This window comes from Sinohyriopsis cumingii, chromosome 6 (assembly GCF_028554795.1).
Source record: "Sinohyriopsis cumingii isolate HCF-2022 chromosome 6, ASM2855479v2, whole genome shotgun sequence".
Lineage (NCBI taxonomy): Eukaryota > Metazoa > Mollusca > Bivalvia > Unionida > Unionidae > Sinohyriopsis > Sinohyriopsis cumingii.
In genome coordinates this window covers 147,976,400-148,000,015 of record NC_142966.1, presented here as the reverse complement: position 1 = coordinate 148,000,015, position 23,616 = coordinate 147,976,400, and the positions used below count along the sequence as shown (strand labels likewise).

The 23,616-nt window shown below is 34.1% G+C and overlaps 1 protein-coding gene across 5 annotated transcripts in view; it reads right to left on the bottom strand.

The window, feature by feature from the left end:
- Nucleotides 1–10,704: 10,704 nt before the first annotated feature.
- LOC149798233 (protein mothers against dpp-like) overlaps nucleotides 10,705–23,616 on the bottom strand; it is a 69,985-nt gene continuing 57,073 nt past the window's right edge. For all 5 annotated transcript variants that reach the window (XM_089963347.1, XM_089963351.1, XM_089963348.1 and 2 more), the window contains one exon: nucleotides 10,705–22,305. In XM_089963347.1, the coding sequence (XP_089819473.1) occupies nucleotides 21,905–22,305 (401 nt within the window). In that variant the 3' untranslated portion in view covers nucleotides 10,705–21,904. The remainder of the gene's footprint in view (nucleotides 22,306–23,616) is intronic.

The window sequence follows — 23,616 nt, the reverse complement described above, 5'->3', positions numbered from 1 at the left end:
ACAGGCTAGAAATGATGATCCAAAATATAGAGAATATATTGAAGAAATATTTTTTTTATGCGGAGTCACAAAAACAATATATTCAAGAAATAAATAAATTGTATGCGGAGTAACAAAAACAACTACCACAAACGCAGCCTCATCAACAACAACCACAACGTCAGCAAACACATTCTCCTCAATAACAAAAATCACGAATTTCTCAACCTCAACAACAAAAACAAAAATCACGAATTCCTCTACAACAACGGCCAGAAAATGAAGTTGATGTTAAAACTAAATTTACATCTAAAGGTTATAAAATTAATAATAATTCAAAATACAATGAAAAAGTAAAAATTGCTGCAGATGGATATAATGAAACAGAAAAATATGCGGCACCTGAATATGTTGGATGTTGGAAAAGTCAAGATGACTGGATTAAAGATGTATTTCTCGCCTATACTGATCGTAGTCCTGTCAGTGATGATGACACGACTTTTAATCAATTTAAAAAGGCCGTAAGACAAAACGAATCTGGCACACCTCCTGGTGCTACTAGAAGTGGGTTTATTACTCAGGGAACTTGTCCTGATAGTGTTCTCGCCGATGTTGACCGACTAGAAATTCTGATTCGAGGAAAACGTGCAGGAAATACTTATCCAGAAAGTATTAATGAAATGTCGGATATTTGCCGAAGACGACCAAAAACAATGCAGGCGCTGCTGACATTGATGCTGAAAACATGATTATTAATACCAAACCAAGCTATAACCTAGGATTTGCTATCCGTAAATCAATGTTAAAAGGCGATCGTAGACGATTTTCATGTGCAATTCCACTGTCTCATTTTTTGGATTTTGTAGAAATGTCAGAAAAGTTATCTTTGGAGCGAAACATACAGTTGTACTTGTGAGAAAGGGTAATGATAATGATGCTATTTGGCGATCAGATGCTGATGGTTGTAAAGTAATATTATTTAAAATTTCACAGTGGATACCCGTAATGACTCCAACAATTGCTGAAGAAGAGAAGTTAATTAGTTTTATGAATTCAGGCAGAAAATCATTGTTATCATGGTTGACAGTAACTACAGATAGCACTCAAAGGAATATTGCTAGGTTATTTACTTGGCATAATGCATCACAACAAGGAGTTTCAGCACCAAGACATATTTTTATTGCTTTACAAGATGCTGTTCGATTAAATGAGTAAATACGTAATCGTATGATATTTGACAATTTTAATATTAGTGAAGTTTCTTTACGGATAAATAGATATCAAGAACCATCTGAAGATATAACGTTAAATTTTGAAAATAACTATGTAGCACGTGGATATCATCGTTTAATTTGACATTTATGGGGTGTGATCAAAATATAGACACTGATATGCAAATATCACAGTTAGATTTTAGAAATCTGTATTCGATCTATTATTTTTCATTGGATCATATATAATTATTCGAACAATCTGTCGTTGACATTCATTTTAAATCTCACGTGCCCCCCCCCCCCCCCCGGTGGTACTGATTATAGAGCAATGGCAGTTATACTCAGCGATAAAGCAATGTTACCTGAAGGCACTGGCGGACGAATGCGAGTTATTGACGCACCGATAGAAAACATGTAATATTTTCAGTTGAAAATAACCTATTACTTATAACAATGTCTTATCTTTATGTTAGTGTTAATCTTACTTCTGGTCAGGTATAAAATATTCAATCATCAGCAAATAAAAAGTGTGAATTAAACATTTCACTAGAAAAAGAACTACTCAAACGCGGTAAATAAATTATCATTAAGTGAAAGCCAACTCAAACGCTTCAATAGCGCCAAACATTCAAATTCCGGTGTTAGATATATTCTTTCAGCTAGTTCAGTTAAAGACTCGATTAAAACCGGTGGAATATTTTCAGTTCTTGCAGCTATACCAGCGCTAATAGCCGCTGCAGCCCCACATGTTGCAAAAGCAGCTGCACTTGGTGCTGTTGGAACTGCTACTGGGATGACATTAACGAAAGCAACAGGACAAGGATTTACAAACAGGTGAAGGTGGATAAGATTACCAGGAACTCATTATCTTTACGGAAAATGTCTAAGACTTCCAGGAACATTTCGTAAATCTTTCGAATGTCAAATGTTGATTTACCTGATGCTAATAAAAAAATACGGGATTGCTAGAACAATTACATATCTGCACTTATTCGTCATGGGGTGAATGGAGAATAAAAAGAGAAAATATACTTAATTATTCTGAATCCGCCGACTTTTGAAATTAGGGATATTTATTACCCCAAAAATCAAACATCAAAATTGTCATCAGCACCATCGGTATATGATCCTGTAGCTAGAAATAAAACAGTTTATTTCAATGGGCCTGGAGTTGGGATGAAACAACTCGTGTGATTGAATTATTTTTGAACAGTTGTTCAGAAATAGTAGTATTAACACCTACACACAGACTCGGAAGAGAACTGAAAGAAAGAAATATGAAATCATGTACTTATCACAAATTCTTTCAATCGAAGCCAGATAAATGGACTCCTGGACGAATGAGAGAGAAATATATTACAATGATCATTGTTTGAAACATTAAAACTATTTCTTGATTGGTTATTAACAAAAAAATAATGCTGTAATAATGTGTGGTGATCATAGTCAACCACCATCTTTTGTTGGATTGTCTTCACATAAATGGCGGAGGAATTTTGTAACTTTTATAAAGAAATAATTGATGACCATAGAACATTTGATCCAGAATTAAGAGAGTTTAGAAAATTAATCAGACTATTTCCGAATAAAATTCAATGTGAAATAATGCGTGAAATAATTTCAGAAACTCCTATTAACAAGTTGTGGAATTTATGGAACCCAAATGATTTGATTGTGGCAAGTAGAAAGATAGTCCGTGATACATTTCAACAAAAATTGTTTATGTTACAATAGAATTTTTTTTTCTTCAAATCTAGCCGTACCATTATGTTATCAACCAGCAGATACGCGACGACAGAATATCGACGTTGATATACCAGGATCGTCAGAGAAACAAAATCTTGTATTAAATGATATCGTTTCAGTTCCTGTCAGTGTTCTTGAGTGCGCGTTGACTATGGACAAAACTCTATGGACGCTAGGATACGCAATGACGATTCATCCATCATGGAGTTCCTGCTAATTTTCCTAACGATGTAGCGATATCACCGCCTGTTTTCATACGAGACGAAATCAATTTATATTTATTTGTACCACAATTTACACATTTACTTGTAAGTGCACGCTTTTTATTTTTTGTTATTATTGTTGTTAATCCACATATGGGAGTGGATGCTCTGCACTGAGCACAATATGAATCCATATTATTTATTACATTTGTATAACACTGATGTCATTGATTTCTCGGCGACACGAAAGCAAGAGCCAGTGAAGTATCATCCAGCACTACCAAATTCTATCAGAGCAATTATCATAGGTCCATCTGGGTCTGGTAAAACGCAATTATTACTTAATCTAATAATGAGATAGCTCAAATGGGATAAGTTGTATTTAGTATCTCCGTCAGTTGTTGATCAGAGATGTTACGATTTCCTTAAAGATTTTAATGAAAATATAAGATTGTTGGACGAAGACGGTAATGATATTATTAATTTTATCGCCGATATTGATGAAGCCCCATTTGTAGATGACCTTGATGGATGTATTAATAATTTAGTCGTGTATGACGGCGTAATGCTGGACAAACAATCAAGTCCAGCTAGAATATTTTCTTGAGGCATACATAAAAACACGGATGTGATATATGTTACTCAGCGATATACACAAATACACAAAGTGGTCAGAGATAACTGCAATATTTTAGTTGTGTTCAAAGGAGATGATACACATACTCTGCGAAATATTCATCAGACTTGGTGTAGTGGGGATATGGACATGATTAGGTTCAAAAACTTCTTTTCAAAAGCACAATCTACTCCACACGGATTTATAACAAGAAATTTATATGATCCTCGATCGCGATATCGTATAGGTCTTGATAACAAATATTTGGTTGAGAGATTGATATGATAACTGCTCACACAATACAGCAGCAGGGATGGTGCGACCAAAAATAAGTGTCCCGACAGGTAAACAAAATTTTGAAAAACACAAACGACAAAGATAAAGTAACACAATTAGAGAAACTCTCGGTAAGTTAGAGGCTTCGGTTTGACGTTATTGGCCTCAGGGTTCATCCTGTATGGGTGTCGTTTCACATGTGTGGAATTTACAATTTTATCGTCATGGACAATTTTGTTCATTCTTGTAGGAACATCTGGAAATAAGTGCTCATATTCAAGTAATAAAAGTTCAAATTCATTTTTTTCTTGTTGTTGCAAATGTGAAAGGTTCTGGTCTACATTCTTCGTAATTTTTGAACTCCGAAGATTTGTCACTCCAATATCAATAGAATCCGATTGCACTCCTTCGCTTAAATCCTCACTGAGGTGGAACAAGTACAACTAAATTAATTAATTGCATGATTAACCTGGCTAGCTCTCTCAACATACTCCTTTATCATATTTGCGTGGCAAAATTGTTTTTGTTTTCACCTCTTATAAGCATTAATGATATAATTTCACTCATTTACCTTCCTGTCAACAGTGTAGGGACCATACTACTTGGCCTGAAGAGGATTTTGTGGTAAGGGCAAGAGAGCCAGAACTCTATCACCAGGCTGAAAACTCCTTTCCCTGCATTTTTATCATACCTTTCTTTCATTTTTGACAGATTGCAGGTTAGTTCTTGCTACCTCACAAGCCTCTGCTAACTTATACTTAAAATGGGAAACACAATCAAGAAGATTGATTTCAGTATCTTTATTACAATGAAGTTTCTCTTAACAACTTCAATGGTCCACGCACAGTATGCCCAAAAACTAGTTCAAAGGGACTGAAATCTAAAGATTCTTGAACTGATTCCCTAACCACAAACAAAAGTAAACGAATGCCTTCATTCCAATCTTTGCCTGTATAGAAACAATATGACCGAACCATATTTTTCAAAGTTTGGTGAAGTCTTTCTAAAGCCCTTGGCTCTCAGGGTGATAGGCATAAGATTTGAATTGTTGGATGCCTAATTCGTACATAACTTGCTGGAAAATTCCAGACATAAATTTGGACACTTGATCAGATTGGGCAGATTTGGGAAGGCCAAATTGAGTTTGAAAAACTTTATCAAAGCTTTTACTATTGTTTTAGTTTCAATATTCCTTCAAAGGAATTTACTCTTTTATTCTTGTTGACTCACACATAATGGTCAACAATTACTGGTTACCTGATTTGATCTTAAGTAACGGACCAACACAGTCTGCCATTATTCTGATACATGGTTCGTCAAAGGCAGGAATAGGTTGCAGATGAGCCTTAGGTATCTTCTGATTTGAGTTTTCGTTCCATTTGACAAGTATGTCAAGATCTACAGTATTTACAAACATCACTTTTGATCTTTGGCCAATAGAAGTGAGTCAAGATCTTGTGACAAGTCTTATTAATCCCTAAATGACCAGATAAAGGAGTTTCATGGGCCAGACTAAGTATTTTCTGTCTGCACGATTTTGGAACTATAATCTGATAGTTCACTGACGACTTGTCACGATGTGGTACTTCGGGAGGTCTCCATTTTCTCATATGAATTCCATTTTCAATGAAATAATAGACAGGCACTTCAGCGTCTTTAGTTTCAATAATGTCACTTTGAAACAAACATGAGATCTCAGGATCTTTTTCATGTTCGACGACAAATGGTTGTAATTTGTCACCCTGATTAGAATAAAGAGAATGAGTAGTTAAAGTATGATCACTGTGATCAATACCCCTTGATTGATCTAAATAAATAGTGAAAGCAACATCATCAAAAGCCTGACCAATACATGTGTCAGCTACAGAAATACTTTCCTTATCTACATCATTCTCAAGAGCTTTCTTTGTCATATTTCTAGTAACTGCACAAGTTAGGCATAAATCAGGAATGGAAGATGATGATGTCTGTTGTAACCAGCGAAGGGCTGTTATGTTAACAGTTTCTTGTTGAATCTCAAAAAATATTATTCCAGTTTTGAATTCCGTATATATTTCAGTGAATGTCTTTGTCCACGAATTTTGGAGGAGCACTTATGTATTTCCAGGGAAAAGAATCACTTGAAATTCTATTAATTTGAAGAAAAGAAAATAATTAGCCCAGACTGGACACAACACAAAACAAATTGACATTTCAAGTATTAAGGCATGACTGACTAATTCTTATCATAACATGAGTTATAAGACTAACTAAAACGCAAAACAGATGCCCGAATGGGGGTCAAGGGTTCATCTTTGTAGAAGGAATGAAAGTTTGTTACGTGATAATTATCACGTTGTCCAGGTATGTCCTTGTCTTAACTTAATAATTCTTACTGAGAGAATGAATTTTAATTTATAAAAAAAAGGTGTTTATTAAAACTATCACTGGTTCTGAATCAAGGTCAGGAACTAAATACAATGTTTCTGTTATTAGTTATTTATACAAACACTAACAGTCAGGTCAAACATAGCTGAACTGAATTTCTGGACAATGTCGAATCCAGTAAATAAAGTTACATTACAATAGCATGTAATGAAATAAAATAAATTTAAAACTAACAAATAATTACTTTATATATATATATATATATATATATATATATATATATATATATATATATATATATATATACACACACACACACACACACACACACACACACAGGAGGGGGACTTGTAGTTTTTAAGAGTTTTCTGTGACCTGTTAAATACATGAGCTCAAAATATATAAACAGGAATCAGTACATGTATTTCAATACTGTTAAATTTTTATTTAAATGTGTGTGTGTGTGTGTCACTTCCTATATTTCTCTGTAAAATTTGTAATAAAATGTCCATTATTACAAGGAAAGAGATCAGGTTTGACAGGACCGGGCAGAGCGGGGGGAGGGGCATAGTTTCTAGAAACACCTCTAGGCTAAAACAAAACCACCCAACCCCACCTAAAAAACAACAACAAAACAAACACACTCAAAATGTACACACAAATGTACAGTCCCTGGTCACTTTAAGTTTTAACATTGTTTTATTCTTGTGAAGTTTTTGGGTATTATGCACACGAGTGAATAGCCACACAGCCTTTAAGTTTGGTGCCCTTTTGACATTTTGGAAAACCACCCACCCCACCCCACCATCACCACAACATTGAACACACACACACATTCACACATGAATTTGCATGGGATAATCCAGAAATGCAGTGTGTTTGTGTGTGTGTGATAACTTGTAATCAGTGAGTCTATGAGATGAAAGTCTTCATGCCGGGGAAATGAAACTCCTACATTTCAATCATTTCCAGAGCGTACTTTTAATTCTATACTTGTAAGGAATAAATAAGTCAAGGAAACGTTCTGGCTGTTTAAGGGGTAGGGTAGTGCAACTTACGCCACTCCCTCGCCATCAATCCACCCCTGAATCAGTTCTACCTTACAATATGCAATTCTGACATTCTAATCTAAACAGTCACAAGTCAGTCTTGAAGTCAATGGATTAAACAAATACACATAATTATTTAGTCTACGCATGCACCAAATACAGCTATTTCAATACATGTTCAAGTCAAATCGAGAATTCACAAGTTTTTCAACACGTTCTCCAGTTAACTAAACTAGTATGTGCATACAACACACAAGGTCTATAATATTCTGTAAACGTAACAGATATATGTAAAAGTCTTCTTCACACTGACACATATGAAACTCTTTTCATACTGTTCAACATTTTTGATTTTATTTTTCACATAACATGCATATAGAAATATGTGAAAATACACCATCCATTTACGGATATGAAGTAACAGATACAAAAGTCATCTTGTTTTGTTACAACTGGGTGTAAACAAAGAATGACCCCATATAAAACATGTTGTTTCCGTCACGGGGTCCGCACAGAATCTCACTTCTGCGCAAACAAACGTTGATCCCTCAGGCGCTATGCCAGGCCAACACCAGCAGTTCTACCAGCATAACAGGGGTCGGCTCTACACCTGAAAGATCGCCGGACCTGACAAAGTTTTTGTGCAGTGTAACTAAACTGGAAGATTAGCAGTCTAAGTATTTTTTAAAAATAAACAAAAGCATCGACCCGATATCCAGCACTCCCAATGATTGACTGTATAAGCGTTACACACTGGCTTCTTTACAAACCCTACATATGACATAATAAAGAGCCAAAAATCCCCCCTCCCCCCCCCCCGAGAAAGAAAGAAAGAAAAACAACGACACCTGCCTTGTCAGACAGGTCACCTTCACCATTTGAAACAAGGTTTTCAAGATGGCTCTTGTGGTGGCCATATTGGAAATGAGATAGACACCATTGTTAGATAGAGCCAACTAGACATCATAATAAGTCTTTTAGTGATCCCATATTCATATGACCATCCTGTTTAGGAAGAGTAGCAATCAAAATATTTTCAAGATAGCAATGATATGAGTACCATTTTCATTTGAGACCAACTAGAATTCATAGGAAGTCTTCTGGTGAAAGCCTATGACAGTGTGATTTTGCACTGTTTTCAACCAGGACCAACCAATCATCATAAGAAATCTTTAGTGAAGCCTCTTGGTATGATCACCCATTTAGGAGAAGCAATGGTAAAAAGATTTTCATTCTGTCCACTAGTCGAACATACTGGATGTCATATTGGAACCATTTTCATTTAGGGCCAACCAGATATCTTAAGAAGTCTTTCAGTGAAAACTCTTTGTCAATACGACTTCCGTTCAGAGGACCAAGTATACCATTGGATGAATTTGTAAAATTCATGGTAATCCTTCAAATGGTTTTGGAGGAGTAGTGATCACAACCTTGTGTAAATGGGTTGATGGACAACATTGGAAATTTATTTTAAAACAAAAATGTTTTAAACAATACTGTATTCAAACCGTAGGACTTAGAAAACAAGTAAAATAGCAGGTTTTATGATCCTTAAGCTACCCAAATGCAGGCCCCACTTTGTGACATACTATTTTTTGTATGTCAAAGATTAGTTTCAACACATGTACCTTTTTCTCTACAAACCATCATCAGTTTTTATTGTTTTTTTTTTGTTGTTGCTCATATTCAAAAATAGAGACCAGTTCTATACAAAGGTGTCAGTCTCAAGGATTTATTTCTTATACAGGCACTTTAGTTTCTCCGTGTGCTACTTTGCATATCACCGCATAAATAGAAAGAAGAAAACAAAATCAGAAAAAAACGTAACTAATAAGTGCAGCACTAGAGCAAATGGGCACAATTCCATCCATGATATGTGTAATTTGATGCAACCAATATTATTCCTTTTTAACCATTATCTGTGTAAAATATGTAAATAACAAAACTCTTGAATGTAAAATGTGATGTTATTTTTTTTTTGTTTTTTTTAGTGGTAATGCTTTGTATTTCAGAAAACATCTTCAAGGAAGCTGTGAAAAATCAAGAAGTTATCATCAAGAAATTAAATAATAGAACTATCAAAAAAATTAGAGTTTTCAACCCTCGAACCCATGTATTTTTCAAGCTTGTGCAATCCGTGGATCCAACCCTAAAGTCATAAAACATCGAGGGAAAATAAAAAAAATTCTGATACCCTGACCACTGACCTACAATCAGTTGATTTCAATAAGCAGTTTAACTATGAAAAATATAGTTAAGGGAGACAGGACGATTTTCTGTGACCCTGACCATTGACCTAAATAACCTGATTTCAAGAACTATGAAATTTGGTAACTCCATAAATCTACTAAACTATCAGTATAACACATTAGTCAAGATCTTTCACATTTCTATTTTGGGCATAAAATATAAGTCTGTATGAAGCGGGTGCAAGTTTTTAATATAAATTTGTTGACGTAATAAGTTAGTTTTGCAGTCGAGGGAATTAGAATTGAATGTGAAGTTACGAAGATAGCGTTCCCTTAATTAACCATGATGCACCCATTCAGTAATAAGGATATGGCCTCAACACAAGCAGCCAGCCTGTGCAAAGGGTTGAGACATGTAAAGGAGACTGAAGCTATCACCTCTCCATTAACTGATTTAAATTTAAAATGTTTGCCGCCAAAATTAATGTGATAATAATGGCTGTCAATCATTAGTCCAGCTATGCAGATTATATTTTTTACATAAGTTAGAAACGACATCGACTTTAAATTAAGGTAAAAATGAGGTCAGAAGTGTATGTATATTAAAGGGCAGTGCTTGTTAATTCTCTATATATCCCTTGAAATGTTACTGGCAACTAAAGAGATGAAAATTTCAACCAAATACTTAGCAATTGTCGATGCCAATCATCTCGCCCATCCTCAAGCAGGTAATATATCAATATTGGCATTCAGATCAATTGTATCACTATACATTACAATTATTAATTTTGACTCTTATCAATAGGATTACCAGTATATTATTCAGGAAATGGTCAGCGAAATTGTGACCATAAAATTTCTCTGATTTAAGTACCTTACATTTTTTTTGTCTTTCTCTGTAATCCACTTGCAATTAATTCTTACATATATTGTAAACTTTCATTTATGCATATCTAACATGTACATACAATGTGTTAAGTGACGTAGTAAGATATTTTGAGAGAGAGAGAGAGAGTATCTTAAACAGTATAAGCATTATTACAATAAAAAGATGCAAAGAAAATATACTCAATTATGATGTTTATTCGAAAAACACATTACACAAGAGATCTACAAGTATTATCTGTATGTATCCATGATTTAAAGATATGATAACATGCATACATCAAAGAATCTGTGATCTGCAACTTATCTAGACCAAGTTAATTGTTAATTCGAAGGATGAATCCATGAATAAATCATACAATACTGTTCCAAAATAGTTTTGAATATTTGAATTTGTTGCTTGCATTCACTTTTTAAGAGTGAAAAATAATAAAAGTCACATATATTACTGTAAAAAAAAATAGGTTTATGAAAGTGTTTACACACAACACCATATTCAATAAATTCAAAAGCAGTAGAACTGACCTTTGGATGACTAGCTACGACACAAGATGATTTAAATTTTCTCTGAATAATAAGAAATAAACCTGCAGAATTTTAAAGTGGCATATTTTTGAAAAGAATAAGGAGTCACACTGGAATTTAAATGTTTTATGCCATTCTGTTGTTTAGTTCATGTATCCTTTTTATTTCAGTGGCAATAAAACCATGCAACTGTGATGAAAAGTATGTGATTTTAGCTAATGAAAGATCTTTCTCAGTGACAGAGGTATTCCAAAATTCGAAGCAATTAGATGACTAAAGTCAGAAATCTGTAAAAAGAAGAAGAAAAAATGACACCCAAGTTCTTTCAAGATGCTCAAAGCAACCTGTCTTACCCATTTTACACAATACTTTTTTTCTTAAGAAGAATTGTAAAAATGCATTTGCAGGCTCATAAATAATCCTGCTAATATACAAGGTGGAGACATGATATCTACCTTAAACGGCACTATGAAATAAAGAACATCAAGGATTTTGAGCAGATATATGAAAATATTTCATGACAGAAGTGAAACACAATTGTCAAGTGACAATAAATGTAGATTTAATTTTCATTATATATTTTTAAAAGCAAAAAAATGGTTGATCGTTATGGATTTCCCCTCTCCTGTTCCAATGTTTTTAACAGCTCCATTACTACATGGATAATAAGAATTTTACAATAATTTTTGGATAGCCATGTTTTACAAATTTAGCTTGAACATGACATGCTTCAAATTCTGCATTTGTAAAAAAATGGCTGAATTCATACGAAAATTAAGAGATCTGTATTCATGTTAACACATTTCATGCACAGATTGATAATGCTGGGGTGGGGTAATGTATAAACATCACCGAGTGGTTGTATCTGACAGATTTATGAGCACATCTTTCAACAACAGATCTTAATGACTACAACATTTTCATTCTTTATTTTGTATATTTCTACATTAAAACATGAATGCATTCAATTTTCAAATGCAACTTAATTTCAGTTTGCAATAAACACTAATCAATGCCAAATTTTTTCAAAAATGATTGTGATGAGAGTTGCACAGTTTGTCATGGAATAATACAGGTATACAATACTGTTTGAGTGACACATCGCAACAGATCGTAAAAGTCCAATCATTGACAGTTACCATGAATAATGTAGAAAACTAAGGCAAAAAGGTAACAGTCTACTTATTTCTGTTTGGAGTTCGATTTTAGGCATTTCTAGATGGTACTTTACTGACAGGATAAAATGTACACTTGAGGGTCAACAGCTGACACATTTTAAGAACTGTTTAACTATGAATTACGTACATATGTATCTATGTATGCATGTACGTCACCCTCTAATGGGAAAAATAGTGATATTGCCACCTTGGCGATAAAAGTGGCATTACCACTGTGGTGATATAATTGTTCTCCTACTGATATATTTCATTAACCCACTATGGAAAAAAAGGTAATTATATTCCATCATCCTTGTGACATGTAAATCACTTGGATTTTAATAAAGTTGTTCAGCCAGTTTTTGGTGGTTCATATTCCCATACTTATCCTTCCTCCACCTGCCAATTAACAAGCATGGATAAGCCTCCTCAAGAAGTTTGATTCAGGGTTGAACAAATTCGTCTCATTCATGATATGTATACCATACACTATTTATGTGATGACAAGCCAATATGTGATGGTGATGAAAAAGCCCCCCACCCCCCCATTATATATCTTTTACAAACAAATATCAGGGATGTCTTTACCTGATAAAAAGACCATCCCATTCATACTGGCTTATTTATTTGATTGTCCCTCTAAACTCATCAGAGAGATACAACGTACCACTACTGAATCTGGCTCATAACTAAAATGATTACTGCTTTCATTGTTCTAAGAGTTTTACCACTGGAGGGCAAAGAGTCTTAATGGTGAACAAATGCAGGATGAAAATGTGTCTCATTCATGACATGTACATCATACACCTATATTTATCTAATAATAAGATCAATCCTGATGCTAAGTGCTTTCCCCACCCCCCTTGCACCAATAACTAAGTTTTGGCAAAATTTACTATAGTTATCTTTACCTGATAATAAACCCACCACATGGACTTATCATGGGAAAAATACTTTTACTGATACAATTACGAATATATCTTGAACAAAGGACAAACATGACTATATATGTATATTATATATATATATAAAATTATGGCCACATGTATTCATATTTGAAGGAAGAAATGTTTATCTAAAACAAGAGGCCCAAGTGGGCCTGATATCCCTCACTTGGTTGATATAGCTTAATAGTTGACAACATCACTAAAAAGATGTATGTAGTAATCAGTGAACATATGTAATCTCAAAACTTGATATCATGTTGATTTGACTGCTCTTAAGTATCCTAAAAATTCATTAAGAAAATAGATATTAATTAATATGCATAGCATCTTGCTCATGATGGATGCGATCCAAGATTTACATGACATACACCTATTAATTAAAATTATAGAAAAGAGATGAAAATTAATACTGCAAGATCTATAAAGGTAATAAACTCAGTTGATCTGACATAACATCATCACATTAACATGGACAGCTCTCTCTTATTACAGAATCTGTTGAAGACAATGATAGCACAAGGTTATTTATAAAGTTGGAACAAAAACCAATTTAAATTCAGTCTCCAGAGTCCTAACAGGTTTAGCCAATCAGATGAAAGATAACCTCATTGATAATATAAGACCATTATACAAACTTGTTTGCAAACACAACCAATTATATGAAAGAAACATCGTTAGTACATGTGAATGACACACACAGGCATACTCATCCAAGTTATACGACAATTGTATGACAACCAATCTGATTCAAGAACACCTTGTAAATTATAGGTCTCATAACAAGAAGAATCCATCAAAAGGGACTTACGTTTCAAAAAGATAATGCATTACTCAACGTCTTCTTTTGAACTGCTGAGTGTTGAAAACATCTTTGATATTCTTTGGTGACAGCAGAATTTTCAAAAAAAAAATGGCCACTGTTTCATTCAATTTGGATGTTTAATCAGCACAGGTTATATTTAGGACCAACTAGATATCAAAGAAGTCTTTTGGTGATATGGCCATCTACTGAGTAGTAATAATGAGATTCCAAGATGACCATCACTGCTGCCATTTTTGATGTAAGATAATCATCCTTCTCATTTAAAACCAACCAGATATCCCAAGTCTTCTAGTAAAACCCCTATACTGGTATGGCCATCCATTCATTAGTAGCAATCACAAGAATTTCAAGATGGCCATACAGGATGTCAGATCAGCAGTATTTTAATTTAGGACCTACCAGACACTACAAAAAGTCTTCTGGTGAAAACCACATGCTGATACAACATTCTGTTTATTAGAAAGATTGTCAGATGGCTGCCATATTATGTCAGAATGATCCTGCTTTCATTTATGACCAACTAGACATGTCTTTAGGTCTTTATTATGACTATCCATCTAGGAGTAGCAATAACAATATTTTTAAAGATGGCTACCTGCATTTGTCATATCTGAGGTTCACTGGCACCTTTTTTGTTTTGGACCAACACAATAAGAAGTATTCAAGTGAAAATCCCCTGTCGATATGACTAGGTGTAGTAGTGATAAAAATTGTCAAGATGGCTGCTGTGGATGCCCAAAATGCACCAATTTTGTTTATGAGCAACGAGACATCTTAAAAACTCCCATGGTGAAACCCCAATGTCAATAAGACTTTCTGTTCAGAATGAGTAACAAGATTTTCAAGATTGCCATCTATAGGCTATATTGGATGTCCAAACCACCTTATTTTCTTTAGGACCTATTATACATTATAAGAAGTCTTGTGGTGAAAACTCCAATTTGATGTAACTCTCCATTTGGGAGAAGCAGCAATAATAAGACCTTCAAGATGGTTGCTGTTGCTACATTGGATGTCTTTGACCACCACCATTTTCATTTAATACCAGTCAGACCATTGGATGAACGTGTGTGTAAAGTTTCATGGCACTCTTCGAAATAGACTAGGAAGTATAGCAATAACAAACTTGTGCAAATGAATGGATGCACAATGGATGACAGGCCATCCCATAAGCTCTTCTGGTTCATGACCACTAGATTTAAAATTTGTCCCAACTCTTGATGATTAGCCTGTTTTGCAAAATACAGCCCACAAGTGGTAACCAGCTCATTCAGATGCAAGATCACCTTGTTAATACTACTATATACATATTGGATTCATAAGAAACCTGTTTAAGATCCCTATTAACAATATTTTATCTAAAAATTCTCATCAGAAACGGTTACTTGAGTGTTGACAAACTTTTAGTCTGTCAGACATAAGATCACCTCATTAGTAAGCAGCATAGATGTTGCTCACAACTGCACTCCTCCAAAACCTTGAGGATACAAACCTTTTAACAAAACTGAAAAAAATCAGATCAGAAATACAATCTCTGGATTGGCAAAATGCTCGACCAATCAGATTCAAGATTACATAATTAATGTCGTGATCTTGCTAGTAAGAAAACTAATTGGATAATCTGCTGATATAAGCCTAGTGACCAAGTCTAACAAAAATCTGATACAAAACCCTGTTGCTAAAGTGCTGACAGGTGTGGCCAATTCCATTTAAGAGTACCTCAACAATATGCGTGATCTTGCTTATAACTGTGGTCATCCAAGATCATAATTTTTTGTGTGGCACTTGATGCTTTTCATACAGCACAGCATCACAGGTAGGTTATGTAATGCCAAGACAAATGACTTAAAACTGTCATGCCCAGAGGTACATCATGGTAGCCAGAACAGGCCAATCCATTAATAGGACTCAAAAATATACTCGTTTGGTTGGAAGTCTGGCATGCTAACAAGGCCAGGCAATAAGATGCAAGATCACCTAATTAAGATGCATGGATCATGCTTAATATGAAGCTTGTTTGAGAATATATGATACTCCAAGTCTGATCAAAACTGGATCAGAACGATGAACTCCAGAGTGGTAACAAACAATTGTGGCTAGACAAACAACTGATGGACAGAGCATCATACCATAAGCTCCACTGACTTATATTCCAGGTGAGCTGGAAGAAGAAACAACAATTACGTCTTCCAAGAGATCTATAAATTATCTATCACAAAATGTTATCTATCATTAAATTTGTATAAGACACATGACACCTACTATAGCTAAACTAACTTTGACACACTCTTTGTGTAACAGTCTATTAACATTGTAATCAATCAGAATATCATTAAAGTGGAGAAATGAAAATCATCAAATATCAAATCATTATCAATATCAACATCTCATTTAGCACTGTGTAAAGCTTTAACATGGTTTTTCTTATCAAGAATATCTTTTGACTTATCCTGATGCATAAAATTTAAAGTAAAGGAATGACTGAAAATGACAGTTTCATGATGTAAGCATCAAATATCCACAAAAAAACCATCTACATCACAAAGGGAAGCTTCAATGACATTATTCAATCGAGACAAAAGGGCATGAATTACTATCTTGTACTAGTTTTGGCAAAGCGGCTTTTTTGTGGGCCATTACTCACATAATACCATATATGCTTGCTTATTAAGTTGAGTCCAAAAGCAAAATGTATAGACCCATATCTGCAGTTACATAATGTGCCAGCAGAACAGAGTCAATGCAGTTGTTGAAATTAGCAGAACGCACAACACCAACCCTGATCTGCTGGCGCATTATGCAATGGGATGATTGGGAACTAAGCTGTTGCAGCTGGACTCAACTGAAAAGCAAGTACATATGGTACCTGGTTCACCATTTAATTGTACCTGATATTTATCAGATATCAGTTTATCCCAATGTAGACAATTATTCTATGCAATATAAAATACCATAACAAACCATTCAGTTGTAAAAACTCAAATGTTAAAGTTGTACAAAACAGGTAAACATATCACTCACATGCACATGACACAAAATGATAATCAATTCTGAACAATCAGTTTGCTTACTATTATCAAAATTTTTTCTGGCTTTTTTTCTTTTCAGTATGAAAGCATTTTAAAAGCTGAAATCACATGTCATTGATAACGACTAAACACATATTCAATATCAGGCATACAAACAAGGCCTTTTTTGTGGACCTCTAAATGCATGACAAGATAACTACCAACCTAGATAAAACTATGCACTGTGAATATCTTGTCATTTGCTGTAACAAAAGGTCTTTGTGATTATTCATACAACAAAATGGCAGTTACCTCACTTCTCCAAACCTTTCAATTATAGGCAGCAGCTTAATTGTCCCGATTACGAGACGTATATAGTGCTATTTATGCTATAAATTGGTGTCCATAATGACTGACTGCATTACATACTGAACTGCAGTATAATGAGAATGCTAAGAAATTTGATGGGGGGAAATAAACAAAATACCTGTCCAACATATGTTAATCATTTTACTACCAACTAATTTAAATAAAAATCACAATTAAAAGTGTGCCATGCTTGATGAAAATTAAGCATTGCTAGGAATATTATGATCTGTAAGCTATCAGTTTTCAAAACTTCATTAAGTTTACTTTATCTCTGTGTTAGCTACGCTGATGTTACAAGCCAAGTTAAAAAAATTAAGAGACATCTATGACAAAACATCTGGAAATATGATACAAACGTGTTATACCGAGGGTCAAGTTACAGTGAAGCATGTTGTAACAATAATCTGATTACATATATCAGTTATTTGGGCAATCAAAGATTAGAACAAGGCAATCAATCATTATGACAATTACGTCACTTGATGGGTCTAGATAATTATGTTTTACTGTATTAAAACATTCTGCAAAGCATTTGTTCTGCTATGGCTAGATTTATTTCTGATTTTTAACTATCTATGCACTGCAATTATTGGGACATTATTGTGCAAAGTGAAATACTTTTTTTAAAATGCTGTATCTCTCATATTTTTCACACTCACAAAACGTAAGGATTATCTATAATTTTGGATAAAGTATCCATTAAAACAAATTACTCAGAAGTAACTCTGAAAACTCTAAAGCATTTCTATTTTTTAAACATTTCAAGAGGCCAAAGTGGAACTGACATCATTCACCATCTTACAACAGTTTACAATTTCATTAGGCATGCTTATACAGCATTATAAAAACAATACCTAAAAACTTTATAGCATGTGAATTTAACCTATATTACCATATCTTGACAAAATTCTTACTCGAGTCATTATTAATATGCATGATCCCTCACTTATGATTAGGAAGAGAGCTACTAAAATGCTAGCAAGATACAAAATCACCCCAATAATATGAATGAATCTTTCTCATAACTGTACTCATGTAAGATTTTGGTCATTTAAGCCCATTTAATTTAAGCCCATTTACCAAGTCTGATCAAAAGGAGAAACAAAATTCTATCCAGAGTGGTAACAATAATGTACTAGTCTAAGATCCTGATAACGTATATCCAAGATTCTGAAGATATAAGTCAATCTAATGCAGCATCATATCAGCAATATGCATGGATCTTGATCATGATAGGAGTCACAAATCTTCCCCGTTACATCAAACTCAAACCTGAAATAAGGCCTTCAGAGTTGTCAACCCATCAGATGCAAGATCATTTCATTGATAAAAATGAATTCGACTCATAATCAAACTTGTCAGTGATTTGCTTATAAAAGGCCATATTCCAAGTTTGATTGAAATGGGATCAGAAATATGGACTCCAGAGTGATAACGAGGATTGTTGATGGATGGATGATGCATGACACAGAATGCAATGTGGATGCAGGGTTATTCCATCAACTCACTAGGCCTTACAGCCAAGTGTGCTAAAGATTGTATCTTAAATGGGAAACCTACGCATCACTTGTCAGATTCTAACACCCAAGCTTTGCCATCAATTCCCAATCAAAACATTTTACAACATTAAAAAGTATTATTGAAATTATATCATGGTATTTTGCATGAATGTATGTTTTTTCTAAACAGCTAACATGGTTTTCAATGCCTTATAATCATACTTATTCACTTGTAAGAAAAAAAGTTTCTCTTTGTTATTTGCTCAAATAAATCAACTGTTTTGGAAAATGAAGGTTTAATTCATCCATCACATTGCAAGGAACCAGATATCATTATGCTTAGGTCTGCAGAATTACTATAAATACTCGCATACAAGTTATATCCAACTGCAAACAGCATGGACCCAGATCTCATACCATGTTATGTCCTGACAGATCTTGGTTAATGTTGTTTGTTAAGAATAATCAGTAGAACAAACAACAGTTGTTGTTGTAGGTTTTAATGCCATTTTTCAGCACACGATAGGCTATACATGGCAGCCAGTATTAATGGTGGAGGAAGAACCCAGGAAAACCCCGGAAAGAACCACCGATCCATGAGAAGCTATTGGCAAACTTTCTCACATACCCACATTAGCCGAATCCGAGACTCAAACCCACGCAGATAGAGGTGAGATGGCAGTGATCCATAATGGAGAGCGCTTTAAACCACTCAGGGCCCCAGAACAAACAACAGATCCTGATTTATCATTGCATTATGTACTAGCATATCAGGGTCCATGTTTGCAGTCAAATCAAACTTGTACACAAGTATATATAAAGATATTGGTATATGCAGTCAGCCATTGGCCCCTGCCTTACAAGGTAAAGTAACTTCAGCCAGGGTCACAACTGTATCATATTCTGTGTTTTATGAAAGGAAAAGCCTACTCACCAACTACTTGTTTAAACTGTATTTTATTGCGCAAGAAACAAACTTAAGTCTAATCTAATTTACATGCATACATAAAATAATATTTTATATACATGAAATATTACAAATAAATGCTTCATATCTGAAAATAATTCATGCAAACAGCAACAACAAATGAAGAAAAAAAAAGATTCAAGATGATAATGTATTCCAATTCAAAAATGTCTTTCTCTAATTTCATCATATAAAGCCTGATGAGAAGCAGGAATTTTGTATGGTGATAACAGAAATCAATCTGCTTTAAAACAGCACAATGATTTCATTTGATTCTTTTGCTCCTGTATGTACTCTCTAACAAGTCAGGTCCAACAATATATGACACTGATCTACCATAATGTACCAGCAGATCAGGGTTAATATTGTTTGTTCTACTCATAGACCTATGTGATGAGCAGATCTGTGTATGTGCCCTTTTTACGATTGGATCTAGTATATATGGTAAACTCATTTTGTGTAAATTGCATTCCAATGATTCTGTCAATTGTTCACAAATATACTACATGAGTGAAGGGAACAGTTACAGATTTAGGAGTACTTCCACACATTTAAGTACTGTGCAAGAATGCAAAATTATTCTTCAACTTCCAAATACTCAATTAATTCATGCAAAAGTATGAGAATTACAAGTAATGCTACTTAATCAAGTAATGATTGCAACAAAAAAATAAAATTTGCAATAGGTTTAGATGCAAAAATTTGTGGTTTTTGCTTTAAAACAGAACACAACAAGAGGCAACTATCACAAAAATCTGTAAGCACTTCTAAGCAAAAAAAGCTCTTAAGGAAGACTCAGGAATGACAGGTCTTGGTGGATTAAAATATATTTTTAACCACCACAAAAGTTGTGACCATCAAAGATATTTGCTTCACAGGACAAGCTGACCAGCAGTTTACTTCTTATCACACAAAGCACTGGACTGTTTTCAATGTAAATTATTCATTATCATCACATTTAATACAATATTTTCAAGATATTAAAATACTGTCATGTTTTAATTCAATATATTTTTGTAAAAATTCAGCTTCACACTAAGACGCAATGCATTGTGAATATTGATGAAAAATAATGGGAACATCTACAAATGATACCGATGTGTTAATTTTGTTTTTGAAACAAAAATGACTGACATGAAATTTAATTCAATACAAATGCATTTAATGGAAATGTACATTGTTTTTGATCACATTAAATTAACATTCAATGTGTTTTGAACTTGCATGACGTTACTGCTAACAAGTCAGTTCTTAAAATCTGGTGCAGTTTGTTATTTCAATCTTTCCTACTGAGAAGCATACCAAAAATGTCCAACACTATTGGACACAATGATCATGGAACAAAGTTTAATGCTTACAAATTAAAATATGCACACAGTAGACATTCTTGTTTCTTAATTGGGCAATGTAATTAGCTAAAACATGGTGCTGATTTTATTTTGCTGACCTTTCATTCAAAGGATAGAAATTTTTTTGACAATTCATAATACCCAGGCAAAGTTAAATGATGCCTGAAGTAAAAATTGTTTTACATGGGAATCCATATCAGATGTAAACACCTGAGCTTTTCACCATCAAGTCATAAATGTGAACAACAACTAAATCCAGAAACATCAATAATCTTTAAACTGGAGCTGTAGTCCGACAAACTCCCTATGATGAGGGTATTTTAGCCAATGATGCTAAATTTGAGCTCATCTCATTTTAAAAGGTATATTTTGAAGTAAAGGTGGCTTCTCTAGCACCTTTCTCTTTCAAAAGTAACCAGTGATTTTTTTCATTTGTTCAAAGCTTTGGAACAAATGCATATTGAATACACAATGTAAAAAATACACGGTGCATCTTTATCTCATAGACTCTTCTACACCTCAAAAGACAACTGAACTTGTAATATTTATTTTAAAAAAAACACGACAGGTTTGTTGAACCTATATCGACACAGAACTCTTGTTAATGTGTGCATGATGATGCTGTGTTTAATTAACTCAATCTGTAATGATGTGTACCAAGAGATTTTGTTCCTGAATGACGTTCGTGATGATGTATGCACATGAACGAGTTTGTTCTATTAAGAAGCACATCAGATCAAGACACAGAAGAGATTGGATTGTGAGGGGAGCCCATCTGGGTCAAAACTTTGTCCAACCACTGAAGTGGACCATTTAAATGAATTTCAATCCAGCATGGGGTACTTGTTACATCTTGGCGGTGATATTCAGCACCCCAACCCTTCACGAAGCTCATTCGGATTGTGCACATCTTTGTAAGTTCATAAACTGCTTCAAAGCCATGGTTGACAGACTGACTAAGAAGAGCAGCAAATTCCTGATTGTTGAAAATCTTAAGGCTACAGCCGGGTGGAATTTTACACACTGTAGTTGGGTGGAAACCATGATGGTAATTGCAGTTTCGACTCTGCACAAATATTGCGCTGTCACTCAAACACTCAGCATAAACTTCACCTCCCACATAATACAGATGAACACCTGAAATGATAAAAAACTTATTAAGCACTACTATAATTATAAAAAGTCAATTAGTATAGTAAAACACATTAAAGATACAATATTAAATTGTGTATATGAGAATAATCCATTGCTAAAGCTCTAGATAATCTGTGTATCAGCACATTTCAAGCTGACAATTAGACTAAAAATGCATTTAAATTACGCCAAGCAATTTAATATTAAGTGTTCAGTACAAAGTCATCAGTATATTTCTCCTTCTGTTATTATAGTTATATTGTATGGTGGTACATTTTCTTCGTGTCACAGCTCATTACATGGAGATCAGATGCAAAATTAACCCCCAAATTGTGCTCAAAATTAAACTTGCAACTTTTATCAAGGTAGGAGTCCTGGACTGCAACTTAAAATTCTTGAAAAATATTTTTAGTCCCTGCCCTTAAATGAATCACAAAACTAAGACTTTTATTTCCTTGAAATAGTTCAGAATGCATGTACTGTTTTGTCGCCAATGAAAAAGCCATCCTATTGGCAATAGTCATTCCTTGTGAAATATTTAGCATTAAAAAATAATGATAATGAAAAGCAATTGAGAAAAGTGATAATTGTGACTTTGATGCTAAAACCTTGAACCATACCTAATCTCGATGGCTCTAACATGTCATTCTTAAATTTTGTGTGGTACTAAAAGGAGTCAATGAACAGTTTTTCTATATTATCATATTTAATTAGCTCACTTCCATTTCAGCAAATAAATTTGCCAAGACACTGGAGGAAAAAAGAATGCCAAGACACTGGAGGAAAAAAAGAATGCCATGACACAGGAAGAAGAAACAAATACCATATTCCATTTGCTTTTGTTTGTTTTATCTTTACACAACACATCATGCTACATTCAAATATCCTGACTTTAACACAATTCTCAATTTCGAGTTTGGGATCAAAATCCTTAACTTCTGGGCCTTCATCCTTCACCCTCATCAGTTTCATTATTTTCTTGTTTAAAGTGTTTATGGCCCTTTCACTTCAAGCAATTTGTGATGAGAAACCTTGATCACAAACCACTGATGTTAAAACTGCCAACTCCAGAATTAAGTTGTAATACCCTCCCCCATAAAAACATGCATCCTGCAGGCTCATTCCTTCAAGTAAGTTTACTGTTACTTTGAACTGAAAGAAGTCATCCTTAATTCTTTTACTTTAAGTACACCTGACTCCTCACCTGTCTCTTTTTCTTTTGGCAGAATAACAATAACAAGATTTTCAAGATGGCCACCTTTCAGGACCAACTACACATCCAAAGAAGTCTTTTGCCAAAAGCACAATGTTCAG